General features: G+C 50.0%; 1 protein-coding gene across 18 annotated transcripts in view; it reads left to right on the top strand.

The window, feature by feature from the left end:
- Window positions 1-11,342: 11,342 nt before the first annotated feature.
- The window catches only part of LOC137431129 (SAFB-like transcription modulator), a 150,176-nt gene continuing 145,817 nt past the window's right edge, over window positions 11,343-15,701 (top strand). For 12 of the 18 annotated variants that reach the window (XM_068122096.2, XM_078781511.1, XM_078781518.1 and 9 more), the window contains exons 1-2: window positions 11,343-11,751; window positions 12,053-12,155. In XM_068122096.2, the coding sequence (XP_067978197.2) occupies window positions 11,611-11,751; window positions 12,053-12,155 (244 nt within the window). In that variant the 5' untranslated portion in view covers window positions 11,343-11,610. The remainder of the gene's footprint in view (window positions 11,752-12,052; window positions 12,156-15,701) is intronic. The other 6 variants (XM_078781515.1, XM_078781509.1, XM_078781512.1 and 3 more) reach the window with 3 other exon arrangements.

Raw genomic sequence — 15,701 nt, forward strand, 5'->3', positions numbered from 1 at the left:
CTGGAAAGGGTGGAAATGCGAATGGTTCGGTGGATGTGTGGAGTATCGTTGAGAGAGAGGAAGACAAATGATGAATTGCGAAAGATGATGGGAATAGAGCCTGTGATTGATGCTGTGAAGAGAAACAGGTTGAGATGGTTTGGTCATGTGTTGAGGAAGGATGAAAGTGACTGGTTGAGAAGAGTGATGGAAATGATTGTAGAAGGAAGTAGAGGACGGGGAAGACCGAGAAAGACTTGGCTAAAGATGGTGGAAGAAGAAATGCGGGCAAGGGGGTTAACAAGGGGAGATGCAGTTAATAGGGCAAAATGGAGAAGATTGTCATGGGGACCGCAAGGCTAACCCCCGCTCTAGCAGGGAAAATGGCCTGAAAATGCCTGTTGTATAAGTACTCACTCATAATTACCTTCGCCTGAGGAGAGGTTATTGCATTTGAGTCTGTTTGTTTGTCTGTTTGTTTGTCTGTATGTTTGTTCGTTTGTCCACACAGAATAAATGTGATTTTCTCTGCAACCGTTGGTCCGATTCACAGGAAATTTTCACCATAGGTGCAACTCCACCTGTATAATTTTTTTAATGATAATTATTATGTCAAAGGTGGAACATGTGGCCACAAAAGGAGCCTTCACGTGGTATTGGCGCCATCTTGGAAAAACCGAAAAAATTTGCACCTCTATCTCCGAAAGCGCTTCATAGAAAAAAAATTGAGACATGGCTCATTCTAAAGAACTCTCCATGTGGAATAACATTTGTTAATGATGACGTCATAGGTGCCTCCATTATGACGTCATAATTCGACAAGTACTAAACTTTATCCGATCAAGATGAAATTTCTTGAGCATCATCCAGGGATAAATTGTTGGATAAAAAATAATAATGAAGACGTCATCGGTCACGTGGTTTGGCCGCCATATTTGTTTTAACACAAAAACCTTAAAAACCACTGAGAACACATTTATATTCGTTGTTTTTTTGTTTTTGTTTGCATACAAGGTCGAGGCTCGTGTAAGAGCTAACATTAATGACAAATAAAAACAAACGGACATATAAGACATAATAAAGGCAGTGGGAGACAAGATGGGGAGAGAGGGGGCACACAAGTACAACATTTGAGAGCAGGGACATCGGGAGATCTGTGGGAGGGAGAGGGCTTGGGGAGGGAGGAGGCATGGGAAGGGGGGGGAGGGGGGGGGGAGTGGGAGAGGTATAAAACACATGGACACAGTTAGGACTTCCAGGAAAGAAGTCGGTATTTGGACCCCTTACATCAGAAAGGAGAGAAGGAAAGAAGTCGGTTTGACCCATTACATCCCTATATACCCTTAGACCCATTGAGATGCTATAGAACCCTAAGACCCTTTTGACTCTGTTAATAATAATAATAATAATAATAATTCATTTATTTTGTATTGCGCTTTTCATGAAGCCCAAAGGCGCTTTGACAGAGTGCAAAACATAATGCATAACAAAACATGAAAACAACAATTGCAAAAAGACAAGAATCAATAGGGAAATATTTAAAGCAAAAGGAGGGAGAAGGAGAAGTGATAGTCAGGGGTTAAATGCTGTGGGTTTAATGTTGAATGCAGTGCTGAACAGGTGGGTCTTGAGTGATGTTTTGAATGTGGTGAGTGAGGAGGAGTCTCTGATGGTGTGAGGTAGTGAGTTCCAGAGGGTGGGAGCAGCGATGGAGAAGGCCCTGTCCCCCCAGGATCTGAATTTGGTCCGGATGGAGGGGGTCAGGAGGTTGGTACCAGCAGAGCGGAGGTTGCGGGTGGGAGTGTGTCTGGAGAGGAGGTCAGCCAGGTAGGATAGGGCCAGGTTATGGAGGGCTTTGTATGTCAAGAGGAGGATTTTGTACTGGATTCTCTGGGGGATGGGGAGCCAGTGAAGCTTGTAAAGGACGGGGGTGATGTGGTCACGGGTTTGGGATTGGGTGAGTAGACGGGCAGCGGAGTTCTGAATGTATTGGAGTTTATTGGTGATTTTTGAGGGTGTACCATAGAGGAGGCTATTGCAGTAGTCCAGACGGGAGGTGATGAAGGCGTGGATGAGGGTTTCTGCAGCCGTGGAGGAGAGGGATGAGCGGAGACGGGCAATGTTTTTCAGGTGAAAGAAGGCTGACTTTGTGATCTGTTTAGTGTATTTGTCGAAGGAGAGGGTTTGGTCAAAGATGACGCCAAGATTCCGGATGTGAGGGGAGGTGGATACTGGGATACCGTCGATGTTGAGGGCAAAGTTATGGGTGGATTTTGTGAGCGTTTTTGGGCCAATGATGATTATTTCAGATTTATCACAGTTAAGCTTGAGGAAGTTGATTTGAAGCCAGGATTTTATTTCAGAGATGCAGTTTGTCAGGATAGAGTGGGTGTCGGTGGAGACGGACTTGGTGGAGATGAAAAGCTGGATGTCATCGGCGAAGCAGTGGAATTGGAGACCATGACGGCGGATTAAGTGACCGAGGGGGGACAGGTAAAGGATGAAGAGGAGGGGGCCAAGAACTGAACCTTGGGGGACACCTTGGGGGAGGGGAGCAGTGGGGGATTTGCAGTTATTGATGGAGATGAACTGGCGTCTGTCAGAGAGGTATGATTTAATCCAAGAGAGGGCAGTGCCGGTAACGTTAAAGGTGGTTTCAAGTCGGGTGAGGAGGATGGTGTGATCGATGGTGTCAAAGGTGGCGCTGAGGTCAAGGAGGACGAGAATGTTGAGGTTGCCAGCGTCAGAGGAGAGGAGAAGGTCGTTGGTGAATTTGAGGAGAGCAGTTTCAGTACTGTTGTTGGAGCGGAATCCGGATTGGAATGTTTCATACAGGTTATTGGCAGAGAGGTGATGTTTGAGTTGAGTGGCTACAGCGCGTTCCAAAACTTTCGACAGAAAGGGTAGGTTGGAGATGGGTCTGAAGTTGTTTAGGGTGTCAGGGTTTAGACCAGGTTTTTTTAGAATGGGGGTAACAGCAGCAATTTTGAGGGATGGTGGGACGATGCCTGTAGACAGGGAGGAGTTTATTGTTGCAATGATAAGTGGAGAGAGAGCAGGGAGGGAGGCCTTGACAAAGCTGGAGGGGATGGGGTCAAGAGTGCAGGTGGCAGTTTTCATTCCTATGAGGAGTTCAGAGAGGTCAGTAGGGGAGACCGGGGAGAATTGAGACAGGGGAAGGCAGGATAAGGGGGGGCAGGTGGTTGGAGGGGGAGTGGGTGCGGCGGTGGTCAAGCTGTTGTAGATGTTGTCAATTTTGCGTTGGAAGAAATAAAGGAAGGAGATGCAGTTGTCTACTGTGAATGACTGGGTGGTGGTGTCCAGGGGGCGGAGGAGTTTGTTTATTGTCGAGAAGAGTGCTTTTGGGTTTCCGGAGCCAGAGTGGATAATTTGAGAGTAGTAGGCGGAGCGGGCGTGGGAGAGGGCATCTTTGTAGTGTTGTAGGTGGTCCTTGTAGGCTTGGGAGTGAACTGTGAGACCTGTTTTATTGCAGAGTGTTTCAAGTTGGCGAGCACGAGTTTTCATCAGGCGGAGTTCAGGGGAGCAGAATGGGTGAAAGAAACTGTTTTGGTTTTTACAGGCGCAAGCTGGTCAAGGCAGGAGGAGAGAGTGCGGTTGTAGTAGTCAGTGAGGTCGGAAGGGGTGTGGAGGTCAACGAAGGGAGAAGTGGACATTTTTTCAGAGAGGGTGGATGAGAATGAGGTAGGTGAAAGAGCGTTTAGCTTACGGAAGGTGATAGTGCGATAATGTCTTGGTGTTGGGGTGGGGATGTTGATGGTCATAGTGATAGCTAAGTGGTCAGAGAGGGTGAGGTCGGAGCCAGAGAGATGGTGCAAATTTAATCCAGTGAAGCAGACAAGGTCCAAAATGTGACCACGGATATGGGTAGGAAAGTTGACATGTTGAGTGAGGTTAAAGCAGGTGAGTAAATCAGTGAAGTCAGTGGTTATTGTGGAGTCAGTGGAGTCCATGTGGATATTGAAATCACCAAGGAGGAGGATTGAGGGGGAGAGGGAACATAGCTGGGTCAGAAAGTAGGAGAAGTCAGACAGGAATGATGGGTGTGGCTTGGGAGGGCGGTAGACGACAGCCATGACTGACTGCGTGCGACCAGAGAGTTTAAAAGCCAGGTGTTCAAATGATGAGGATGAGGCGATGGGGATGAGGCTGGTCCTGATGTCTTGATGGTGGATAACGGCAATTCCACCACCTCGGCCCCCCGAGCGTGGTTTATTGATGTAGGAATATCCATTGGGTGTGGTGAGGTTGAGTGTGTAGTAGTCCAGAGGTTGTTGCCAGGTTTCGGTGAGACAGAGAAAGTCCAGTTTGTTATCCAGGATGTATTCGTTCAGGATGAGGCATTTGTTGTTGAGGGACCGGGTGTTGAACAGGGTGAGCTTGATGTTGTTTTGAACAGCAGGGATGAATTCAGGTGATTTAGCCAGGGTTTGTAGGCAGGAGGTGCGATTGTGTGCGTTGCTGTGACCAGGTGCGCTGGGACGAAGAGTGAGAGTGCACTGCGCCGACCAGAGGACGGGGATGGAGTGACCTGATTGCAAATATACAAACTTACGACCGGAGCCACGGTGAATGTACCTGGGTCGTCGGAGGAGTCCATTTGATTTGATGGCAGAGATGCATGATGGGGTGGAGCGGGTATTGAGCAGAAGGAGCCTTGCGGCGTAGTACCGCAGAGCCATGCCAGGCAGGAGCGGAGAGACGAGACGAGGCCAAGGTTGAGGAGGTGAAACAATGGTCCCAACCCACGGGAGCGGGCCCGAGGAAACGAAGGAGCCAGGTAGGTGAAGCCAGGAGCAGAGCCGGGACCAAGCAGAGGGCAGACAGGAGCAAAGAGACGATCACGAGGCCAAGGTTGATCACGGCAAAGCGGCAAATGCAGCGGCAATCGACCGCCGCCGCTACAAATCTAGATCACGGCGGGAAACCGCCACCAAACCGCTGCGATGGTCACAACCCACGAGAGCGTGCCCGAGGAAACAGCGAGCAGGCGAAGGAGCCGGGCAGGCGAAGCAGGGAGCAGAGCCGGGGCTATGCAGAGGGCAGACTCAATGGCCAGAAAATCCGCACGACCACCAAAAAGGCAAGCAATTGACAGTGGCCCGGTTGAAGAAGCGGCGAGCATGTGACGCCTGCGTCCTCTTCATACCGGACCGGAAGCAGACCTCCAACCTTCTATCTCCAATCCATCCAGATAACAATCTCATTACCTCCGCCATCGAAGATGGGCGGAGGTTGTGTTTTCACGCTGTCTGTCTGTTTGTGAACAGAATATCTCAAAGTGTTGGTGATCACGGGCCTCTTCTGAGTGTGGCCGAGGCGCCATTGTGAATCCAGTGTTGGTCGTCACAGGGCCTTTATCAAGCTTATAGACCGGGAGCCCAGGGGGTCAGCCTAGCTGGAAAGTTAACCAATTTTCATGTGTATAGCAATGGTCCATGCACATGGTCCATGGTCCATGCAAGGAAATGGACATCTGCCGGGCACATTGTGGTGGGTGTGGTCAGAAGGGCCATTAGAAAGGGACCCCAAAATTGAGCAAGATCAGCTCTGAGTTAACCTGATGAAATCCACTGGAAAATGTTCGGCGTCGTCCCAGATATCATGAATGACCACTGCCAGACATTTTCAGTGGTGGGGTGTGCCCGCCAGACACCCCCAAATTCCACTACCCCAAAATTGAGCTTGATCAGCTTGTGAGTTAAGCTGATGAGAATAAAATTGAGAATAAAATACGATGGAATAACAGCAACATAACTTTTGAAAATCAGATGTTTTATTTCAAGTCATGGGAAAAGCAGGGATTTGTAAGGTATAACACGTCATTTGTCATGGGTATTGTAAAGACGCTGACGTTATCTGTTAAATGTAATACGTTGCTGAAACTATTATTTCCCTTTAAGTTCGTAAAATTAAAGAAAGCGTTTCCGATATTATGGTTGGATAAATTGCGTACTGCTGAAACAGGTATGGATTAGGCAGGGGAACAATTTATAGGAATGTCAACTAGAGGATTCTTAATCATTACTGATCATTATGTTTGTTCTTATGTCTTTCAGACCGTGTTCATTGTTGAAGTTGCAATAAACCGCCAACTGGATTAGCAAAGAGAACTGGTCTTATTTATCAACTGGAGGTTTTACAGTACCATGAGTGACGTTGTAAATGGCATCCGATGCTATTGCAGTTACCTTTCGGTCGACTGTAACCATGTGTGCACCACTGAAAGTTGGTGTTGTAGCGGTTCCCGCTGAATGTACACAATCGCCTTGCACCTGCCAGGACGTGGCCAGGGCGCGATCGCCATGCCGGGCTCGTCCGGACGGGCCCAGACGTGCCTCTCCTGGGCATGCCCGGACTCGCTGTTCCCGGGCACGCCCGAACCTCCCGGGCACGCCCGGTCTCTTCTTTCCCGGGCATGCCCGCTCTCTCGCCTTTCCAGGGCTCGCCCAGAGCGCTCGGGCACGCCCAGCCTCGACTTGCCAGGCCGCGTCCAGGACGCCCGGGCATGTCCAGACTCGCCTTTCCAGGACTCGCCCTTGACACCCGGGCATGCCCGGTCTCGGTTTTCCCGGGCAAACGCCCGGGCATAAATGTGTATATATATTGCTGCCCGATAAACGGGCTTTTCAGAATACCTGAGCTGTTATGTTTCAATAAAGCAACTCGGACGAATTCCATCTTTGGTCGCGTCAATTCTTTCGACTCGCGTTGGAGCGCAGCTCCTTCACTGGTGACCTACCGACATGGACACGGCAGTGACTCTTAAACTGCCTACCTTCTGGGAGGCTCACGCGGCTGTTTGGTTCGCCCAGGCGGACTCCCAGTTCGCCCTGCGAGGCATCACCGCGGACGACACCCGCTTCCACCACGTCGTGGCAGCGCTCGGTTCCGCCACCACGGCCCGCGCCCTGAGCCTCCTCGAGCACCCGCCGGCTGCCGACAAGTATGACGCGCTGAAGACGCTCCTCCTCGACGCTTTCGCCCTCTCACCGGCGGCACGCGCACGGCGCCTGCTCGACCTGCCCGAGCTCGGCGACACGCGCCTGTCCGAGCGCATGGACTATATGCTCTCGTTGCTCGGTGAGCACTCTCCGGATTTTCTGTTCCGCGAGCTGTTCCTTCGCCAGCTGCCTCACGCGGTATGCCTCACCCTGGCTGGCACGTCGATCACCGATCCCCGCGCCCTCGCCAGGGAAGCCGATAAGATCTCCTCGGCGGGCCAACACATCGGCGCGGCTACCTGGAGCCTGCCGCCGTCCGAGGCGACGCCCACGACGCCCGAGCGCCCTGCGCGGTTGGAGGCCGAACTGCCTTTGCTGGGCGCCGACTTCCTCTGTGCGCATGGGCTGCTGGTCGACGTCAAACGTCGTCGCCTTGTCAACGCCGAGACCTTCAGCTCCCTGGCGTGCACGATGAGCAGCTCCGCACCGACCGAACTGGCGTGCGCCCTCCCGACGGCGAACGAGTTCGCTCGCCTGCTCGCGGAATTCCCGGCCCTCACGCGGCCGACGTTTTCGGCCGTCGCAGTGCGGCATGGGATCGAGCACCACATACCCACTACGGGCCCGCCGGTCTACGCCAGGGCCCGCCGCCTCGACCCGGCCAAGCTCGCCGTGGCAAAGGCCGAGTTCGACGCGTTGGAGCACCTCGGCATCGTGCGGCGCTCCAATAGCGCGTGGGCCTCACCACTGCACATCGTGCCAAAGCCGGGGGGCGGATGGCGCCCGTGTGGCGACTACCGCCGCCTCAACGACGCTACCACCCCCGACAGGTACCCGATCCTGCACATACAGGACTTTTCCGCCCGTTTGGCGGGACGGGTCATATTTTCCAAAATTGACCTGATACGGGGATACCACCAGGTACCTGTCCGGGCGGCCGACGTCCCAAAGACGGCCGTCATCACGCCGTTCGGCCTGTTCGAATTTTTGAGGATGCCGTTTGGCCTCAAGAACGCGGCCCAGGCGTTCCAGCGCTTAATGGACGGCGTGCTGCGCGACCTGCCATTTCTTTTCGTCTATCTGGACGACATCCTCGTCGCCAGCACGTCCCGCGCCGAGTACCTCCTCCACCTCCGAACACTGTTCGGTCGCCTCAGCGAGCACGGCTTAATTGTCAACCCGGCCAAATGCCACTTCGGCACGACGACTGTTGACTTTTTGGGCCACCGCATCACCAAGACCGGGGCCGTGCCGCTGCCGACCAAGGTCGAGGCCATCACCACGTTCCCGCGTCCCCGTTCCATCAAGGCCCTACAAGAGTTCCTCGGCATGGTGAATTTTTATCACCGATTCGTGCCCAGCTCATGCGGCCCCTTTACGAGGCCCTCCGGGGCAAGCCGGCCAAGCATGACATTGTTTGGTCCGCGGCCATGGACGCGGCCTTCGCGAGCGCAAAACGGGCCCTCGCCGACGCAACGCTGCTGGCTCACCCGGTGCTCAACGCGCCCATCGCCCTCACTACGGACGCCTCCAACTACGCGGTTGGAGGCCGTCCATGAACAATGGGTGGACGGGGTTTGGCAGCCACTCGCTTTTTTCAGCCGGCAGCTCCGGCCGAACGAGTTAAAATACAGCACGTTCGACCGCGAGCTGCTCGGTCTATTCCTGGCCGTTCGCCATTTCCGACACCTCCTGGAGGGCCGCCCGTTCACGGCTTTCGTCGACCACAAGCCGTTGGTCTACGCAATGGCCAAAGTCACGGAGCCGTGGTCGGCCCGCCAGCAGCGCCACCTCTCCGCCGTGTCGGAATTCGCCAGCGCCACGTTGACGTCGGCGGCCGGTTGGACCGGATCTCTGTGGACCGCCTCAAACCGGCGCACGTGGACGTCGACCGACCACCACGGTTGGCCCTTCCTCCGCGGCGAGGCCGCCCCCCGTCTACAGTTCCCCCGCTCGACCACCCACCACCGGATTGGACCCCCCCCCCCCCCACGACCCTCCAGGGGTCGCTTTGGCCGGGTCATCCGGACCCCCCTTAAATTGACCCTGCCGGTGCAGGTCGATTCTGGAGGGGCGTGTGTAGCGGTTCCCGCTGAATGTACACAATCGCCTTGCACCTGCCAGGACGCGGCCAGGGCGCGATCGCCATGCCGGGCTAGTCCGGACGGGCCCAGACGCGCCTCTCCTGGGCATGCCCGGACTCGCTGTTCCCGGGCACGCCCGAACCTCCCGGGCACGCCCGGTCTCGTCTTTCCCGGGCATGCCCGCTCTCGCCTTTCCAGGGCTCGCCCAGAGCGCTCGGGCACGCCCAGCCTCGACTTGCCAGGCCGCGTCCAGGACGCCCGGGCATGTCCAGACTCGCCTTTCCAGGACTCGCCCTTGACACCCGGGCATGCCTGGTCTCGGTTTTCCCGGGCAAACGCCCGGGCATAAATGTGTATATATATTGCTGCCCGATAAACGGGCTTTTCAGAATACCTGAGCTGTTTTGTTTCAATAAAGCAACTCGGACGAATTCCGTCTTTGGTCGCGTCAATTCTTTCGACTCGCGTTGGAGCGCAGCTCCTTCAGTGTCATGCCTCCAGGAAGACATCTGAAGAACAGGTCCAGCCAGCTGTGCTGGTATCTCTGCGGTGCATTCCCTCAAATTTTGGAAGAAGATACATAGTCGAGGTTCATGGAAGAGCTAGTGCATTAAACGGATCAGGACGTAACACACAAAAACAAAATGTAAAACAAGCATGCATGGGTTGGACAAGATGGACACAGAGGATACATGGGGTGGACAAGTTGGATGCAGAGAAAACATGGGGTGGACAAGTTGGACACAGAGGATGCATGGGGTGGACAAGTTGGATGCAGAGCATACATGGTGTGGACAAGTTGGACACAGAGGATGCATGGGGTGGACAAGTTGGATGCAGGGGATACATGGGGTGGACAAGTTGAACACAGAAGATGCATGGGGTGGACATGTTGGGATGCAGAGGATGCATGGAGTGGACAAGTTGGATGCAGAGGATACATGGGATGGACAAGTTGGACACAGAGGATGCATGGGGTGGTCAAGACGGAAGCAGAGGATGCATGTGGTGGACAAGTTGGGATGTAGCGGATGCATGGGGTGGACAAGTTAGACACAGAAGATGCATGGGGTGGACAAGTTTGACACAGAAGATGCATGGAGTGGACAAGTTGGACACAGAAGATGCATGGGGTGGACAAGTTGGGATGCAGAGGATGCATGCGGTGGACAAGTTGGACACAGAAGATGCATGGAGTGGACAAGTTGGACACAGAAGATGCATGGAGTGGACAAGTTGGACACAGAAGATGCATGGGGTAGACAAGTTGGGATGCAGAGGATGGACAAGTTGAACACAGAAGATGAATGGAGTGGACAAGGTGGACATGGAGGATGCAGGGGTGGACAAGACTGATGCAGACGATGCATAGGATGGACAAGTTTGACACAGAGGATGCATGGGGTGGACAAGTTGGACACAGAGGATGCATGGAGTGAACAAGTTGGACACAGAGAATGCATGGGGTGGACAAGTTGGACACAGAAGATGCATGGAGTGGACAAGATGGACACAGAGGATGCATGAGGTGGACAAGACGGAAGCAGAGGATGCATATGGTGGACAGGTTGGGACACAGAGGATGCATTGGGTGGACATGTTGGATACAGAGGATGCGTAGGGTGGACAAGACGGAAGCAGAGGATGCATGTGGTGGACAAGTTGCGATGCAGAGGATGTATGGGATGGACAAGTTGGACACAGAAGATGCATGGAGTGGACAAGTTGGACACAGAGAATGCATGGGGTGGTAAGTTGGACACAGAAGATGCATTGACTGGACAAGTTGGACATGGAGGATGCAGCGGTGGACAAGTTGGACATGGAGGATGCAGAGGTGTACAAATTGGACACAGAGGATGCTTGGGGTGGACAAGATAGATATAGAAGGAAACTCCAAGGAGGGAAAACTGGAAATAGATTTGGCGTGAATTCAGTTACCAAGCAGTGAGCTTGCGCTTGCCAAGCCAGCCGTTCCTTATCAACGGTTTCGAATGGAGTGCTTGCTAGTTGCTGGAGAGCTTAAGCCACTTGGTGATAGCTCCACAAGAACCTTGGTAACTGACCACACCCCAGTACTGTACATAGGGTGTACATAGGGTGTACATAGGGTGTACATAGGGTGTACATAGGGTGTACAATAAACAATGCCTGAGGACGAGACCAACTTTTATAATTAAAATTATTATTTTTATTTCTCGCTCAAGTTCTGTATTAAATTTAACATTATACCAGCATGAGTGAATTATTACTATTCATTTTCGTTGAAAGATGTTTTTTACCGCAAATAACAATAAGTTTGACTTACCGGAAGTTCGATTTACGCCAGTGTAAGAATCTTCGATGATGATGAAATTTCGTTGCTTTCGTGCTGTAGAATTGTTTTCACGTACTTGTGGACAAACTATGGTTTAATCGATTCAAATTCGATCTAAGTAATGTTTTACCGTGAGGGAATATCCGGTTTATGACAAGCAGTGGGACGGAGAAGATACATAGCGAAGAAGAAGAACCCACCGATCGAGTGTGATAACTGCGCGCGGAAGGAGCATTGCCGCCATTTTGTGGAGTGTTGGAGCGTCGGAATGGCGAATAACGAAGGTTCAGCGGCTGCAGAAGGCAAAAAAATCGTTGATTTGCGCGTTATCGATTTAAAGTCAGAGCTGAAGAAACGTAATCTCGATGTCATCGGTGTGAAAAGTGTGTTGGTGGATCGTTTGAGGAAGGTAATCGTACATCGTTGTGAAGCATACCGGCCGACAATCGCAATGCCGCCATTTGGGGACTGATGCTTTATTCTTTAAGTAGGCCCAGGTCGACTTGCGTAATTCCCCAGGAAATCCCTACAGATTCCCTACTAATCGTTCACGATTTGTTTCCTTTTATCGAAATGGTGATTCCTTCAGCCTGGCGCGTTTTGAGGGATTTGTGTGGGTTTAGAGGTTGTAACCTATTTGAATATTGAGGTGATTTTTTTTATTCTTCTTCATCGCCGCGCACCATTCCGTGCGGTTTTATGTTTCGCAGGCTGTAGAGGAGGAGGGGGCTGATCCGGACGACTTCGAAGTTCAAATCGAAGCTACGCCAAAGAAGGCGATGAAGAAAACCCCGAGAAGTACTCCGACCTCTGGTACAGACAGAGATGTGATTGTGATTGTGACACCATTTAGTGTGAAGGAAACTGCGGTTTAATTCGTTTATATATTGGATTCGCGTTACTAACTTAGGTTTGTGAACTGCTTTCAATTGGGTATTCGTCAAGTTTCATTGAAATTGTGTGTGGAGCTTGAGAAGAAAGCAATCGCTTATTTTGGGGGGGAAACCCTCCTACCCCATCCCCCCCACCCCCCCCCCCCCCCCTGGGTAGTCCCGTCAGGGCCCAATTTTTTTTCTAATGGCGTGAGCAAACTTGAGAGGCAACATACCAAATATAATTTGTGTCAAGTTCAGTCACAATCACATCAGCAGTTTTGGAGAAGTTGCAAGTGTTTACTGACTATGGATGTGCCATCCCATAAGCTTCCCAGAACTATGTTCCAGGTGAACTAAAAATTGCTTAAAACCAAACGTTGTTATTTAATAAATATTGTATTCCATAGTTAGCTCGCATATACAAAATTTTTATGATGGACAACGTTGTTTAAAGTATTGTTTAATTGCATAGTTGGAAAACTCACCTTATAGTGAACCTTTATAGTGCATATATAGTGTTATATATGTTATAACATATATAGTGCATAACACTATAAGGTAACCAATTGTTACGGATCGCGGTTTAGATGTTATGATGGGCCGAGCGGATGGTCCACCGCGACCTAACAGTTCCCCCGATTCTTCCCCAACTCACCCGATTCACCCAAACGTTGGCCAAATCGCGCTACGCTAAATCAATGATTGGAAAGGACACAACGACTGGGATAAATGAAACGACGCAAGGGGTACAGTTCTCAAGACCTCCGGAGGAGGGTATAATTAGTGGTGGAGAAAAGGGGTAGATTACAAGGTAGAGTGAGGTAAAAGACACAGAAGAGATAGGCACTTAGATACAATCTTATCTTATCCCAGACAGACCACAGACAAACGGAACAAGGCTGACTTACACAGGGATTGATGGCAGGGAAGGACAGGTAGGTTGATAGCACAAGGTGCACCTTGGCTCGGGGACAGGATAAAGCACGGTCCAGTCCAGAGATGCGGGGAGGTGTCACTATAAGGTTCACTTTATAGTGCACTATAAGTTATAGTGCATAGTGAACTCACCTTAAATACACTATATATATATATATATATATTTTTTTTTTTTTTTTTTATTTTTTAAATATATATTAATTGTATATTAATTTTATATTAATTATACCTCTAATGGCCTCTAAATGGAAAAATGGCCTCTAAAGGTGTTTTTTTTTTTTATACATTAATTTTATATTAATTATACAGTAATTATTTAATTATATATATTAATTATTTAATTATATATATTAATTATTTAATTATATATTAATTATGTATGTGTGTATATATATGTGTGTATATATATATATATGTGTGTGTGTATATATATATATATATATATATATATATATATATATATATATATATATATATATATATATATATATATATATATATATATATATATACATACATACATACATACATACATACATACATACATACATACATACATACATACATACATACATACATACATACATACATATATTAAGCACCCGGCGTTGCCCGGGTTCTTTTTGAATGAATTTACCACTATAATTCAGCTCAGCTTTTAATTGCGAAATGGACCCAGCCCAGCCGAGGCAGCTTCAACCGGCCTCGCCACCTAGCCTAAAACCTTCCCGGGGCCTGTCCTGACATTTTTCGTTCTTTTTGAATGAATTTACTACTATAGTTCATCTTTTACTCGCGGGCGTAGAAGATTGACTACTATAATTCAGCTCAGCTTTTCATTGCGAAATGGGCCCAGCCCAGCCGAGGCAGCCTCGCCATCTCGCCGAAAACCTTCCCGGGGCCCGTCCCGACATTTTTTGTGTTGGAGGTTTCCTCCTATCTTTCACCGTTCAGGAGATTAGCACGTGCAAACAAACAAGAAGACGTCATGCGGAGCACGATACTTGCAAAATACGCAACCCTCCCCCCCACCCCAAGAAAAAAAAATTCCATTGATACAGCAAATTGTCCATTTCATCAAGATTAAAATTGACAATCTTGATCAAAGCTCGGGTCAATAGGAAGAAAATTGACGATTTTTCAGATGAAAATGATGATTTTGGAAGGTTGACCTAGAGTTGACCTTTGACCTTTTGACCTCGAAAATAGTTGGTTTCCCAATTTAGTGACGATATGCAAATGCTGTTCAATTTTCAAGTCAATCGGTTGAGAATTGACGGCTTTTTAGATGAAAATCGATTTTAAAAATTTGACCTTGAGTTGACCTCTGACCTTTTGACCTCAAATAGTATGTTTCCCAATTTAGTGACTATATACAAATGCTGTTCAATTTTCAAGTCAATCGGTTGAGAATTGATGGCTTTTTAGATGAAAATTGATTTTTAAAATTTGACCTTAAGTTGACCTTTTGGCCTCAAAAGGTTCATTTCCCAATTTAGTGACTTCATATACAAATGCTATTCAATTTTCAAGTCAATCGGATTTAAAATGGTCCTTTAGAAATTTGACCTCCAGATGACCTTTGACCTCCAAATCAATAGGCTTCTCAATTGGGACGACTTGTACAACTTGGTGAAGTTTCGTGACGATCGGTTTAGAATTGTGACCTGTAGGCCGGTGACAGACAAACAAACAAACAGACAGAACCACAAATGGAACTGACCAATATACTTGAAAAATCTTCGATTTTGCAAGTAACAAACAAACAAAAACTTTTTCATATATATAATATCTATATATCTATATCTATCCTGGGAATATGAAAGAAATATAATTTGAGTACAGTTCAACTCCCAAGTTCAGTTTTCAGTCACTACTTTCATGAAGTATAATAACTATTTTGCTTGTAGGGACCCTACCCTCTCGCCTCTGCACCCCTCACTCCTATCCCCTACTCTCCCGTCGCCCATCTCTCGTCGCCCTTCTCCCGTCGCCCTCCTCCCCTCACCCCTCAGCCTCCTCCCCTCACCCCATAGCCTCCTCCCCTCACCCCTCAGCCTCCTCCCCTCACTCCTCAGCTGCCTCTCCTCAGCCTCCTCTCCTCACCCCTCAGCCTCCTCCCCTCACCCCTCACCCTCCTCCCCTCACTCCTCAGCCACCTCCCCTCAGCCTCCTCGCCTCATCTACTCCTCTCTGCTCCTCCCCTCACTCCTCTCTGCTCCTCCCCTCACTCCTCTCTGCTCCTCCCCTCACTCCTCTCTGCTCCTCTCCTCACTCCTCTCTGCTCCTCCCCTCACTCCTCTCTGCTCACTCCTCTCTGCTCCTCCTCTCACTCCTCTCTGCTCCTCACCTCCTCTCCTCGCTCCTCCCCTCACTCCTCTCTGCTCCTCCCCTTCTCCCCTCACCCCTCAGCCTCATCTCCTCACTCCTCTCTGCTCCTCCCCTCACTCCTCTCTGCTCTTCCCCTCCTCCCCTCCTCCCCTCACTCCTCTCTGCTCCTCCCCTACTCCTCACCCCTCTCTGCTCTACCCCTCCTCCCCTCACTTCT

This window comes from Myxine glutinosa, chromosome 7 (assembly GCF_964187855.1).
Source record: "Myxine glutinosa chromosome 7, kmMyxGlut1.1, whole genome shotgun sequence".
Classification (NCBI taxonomy): Eukaryota; Metazoa; Chordata; class Myxini; order Myxiniformes; family Myxinidae; genus Myxine; species Myxine glutinosa.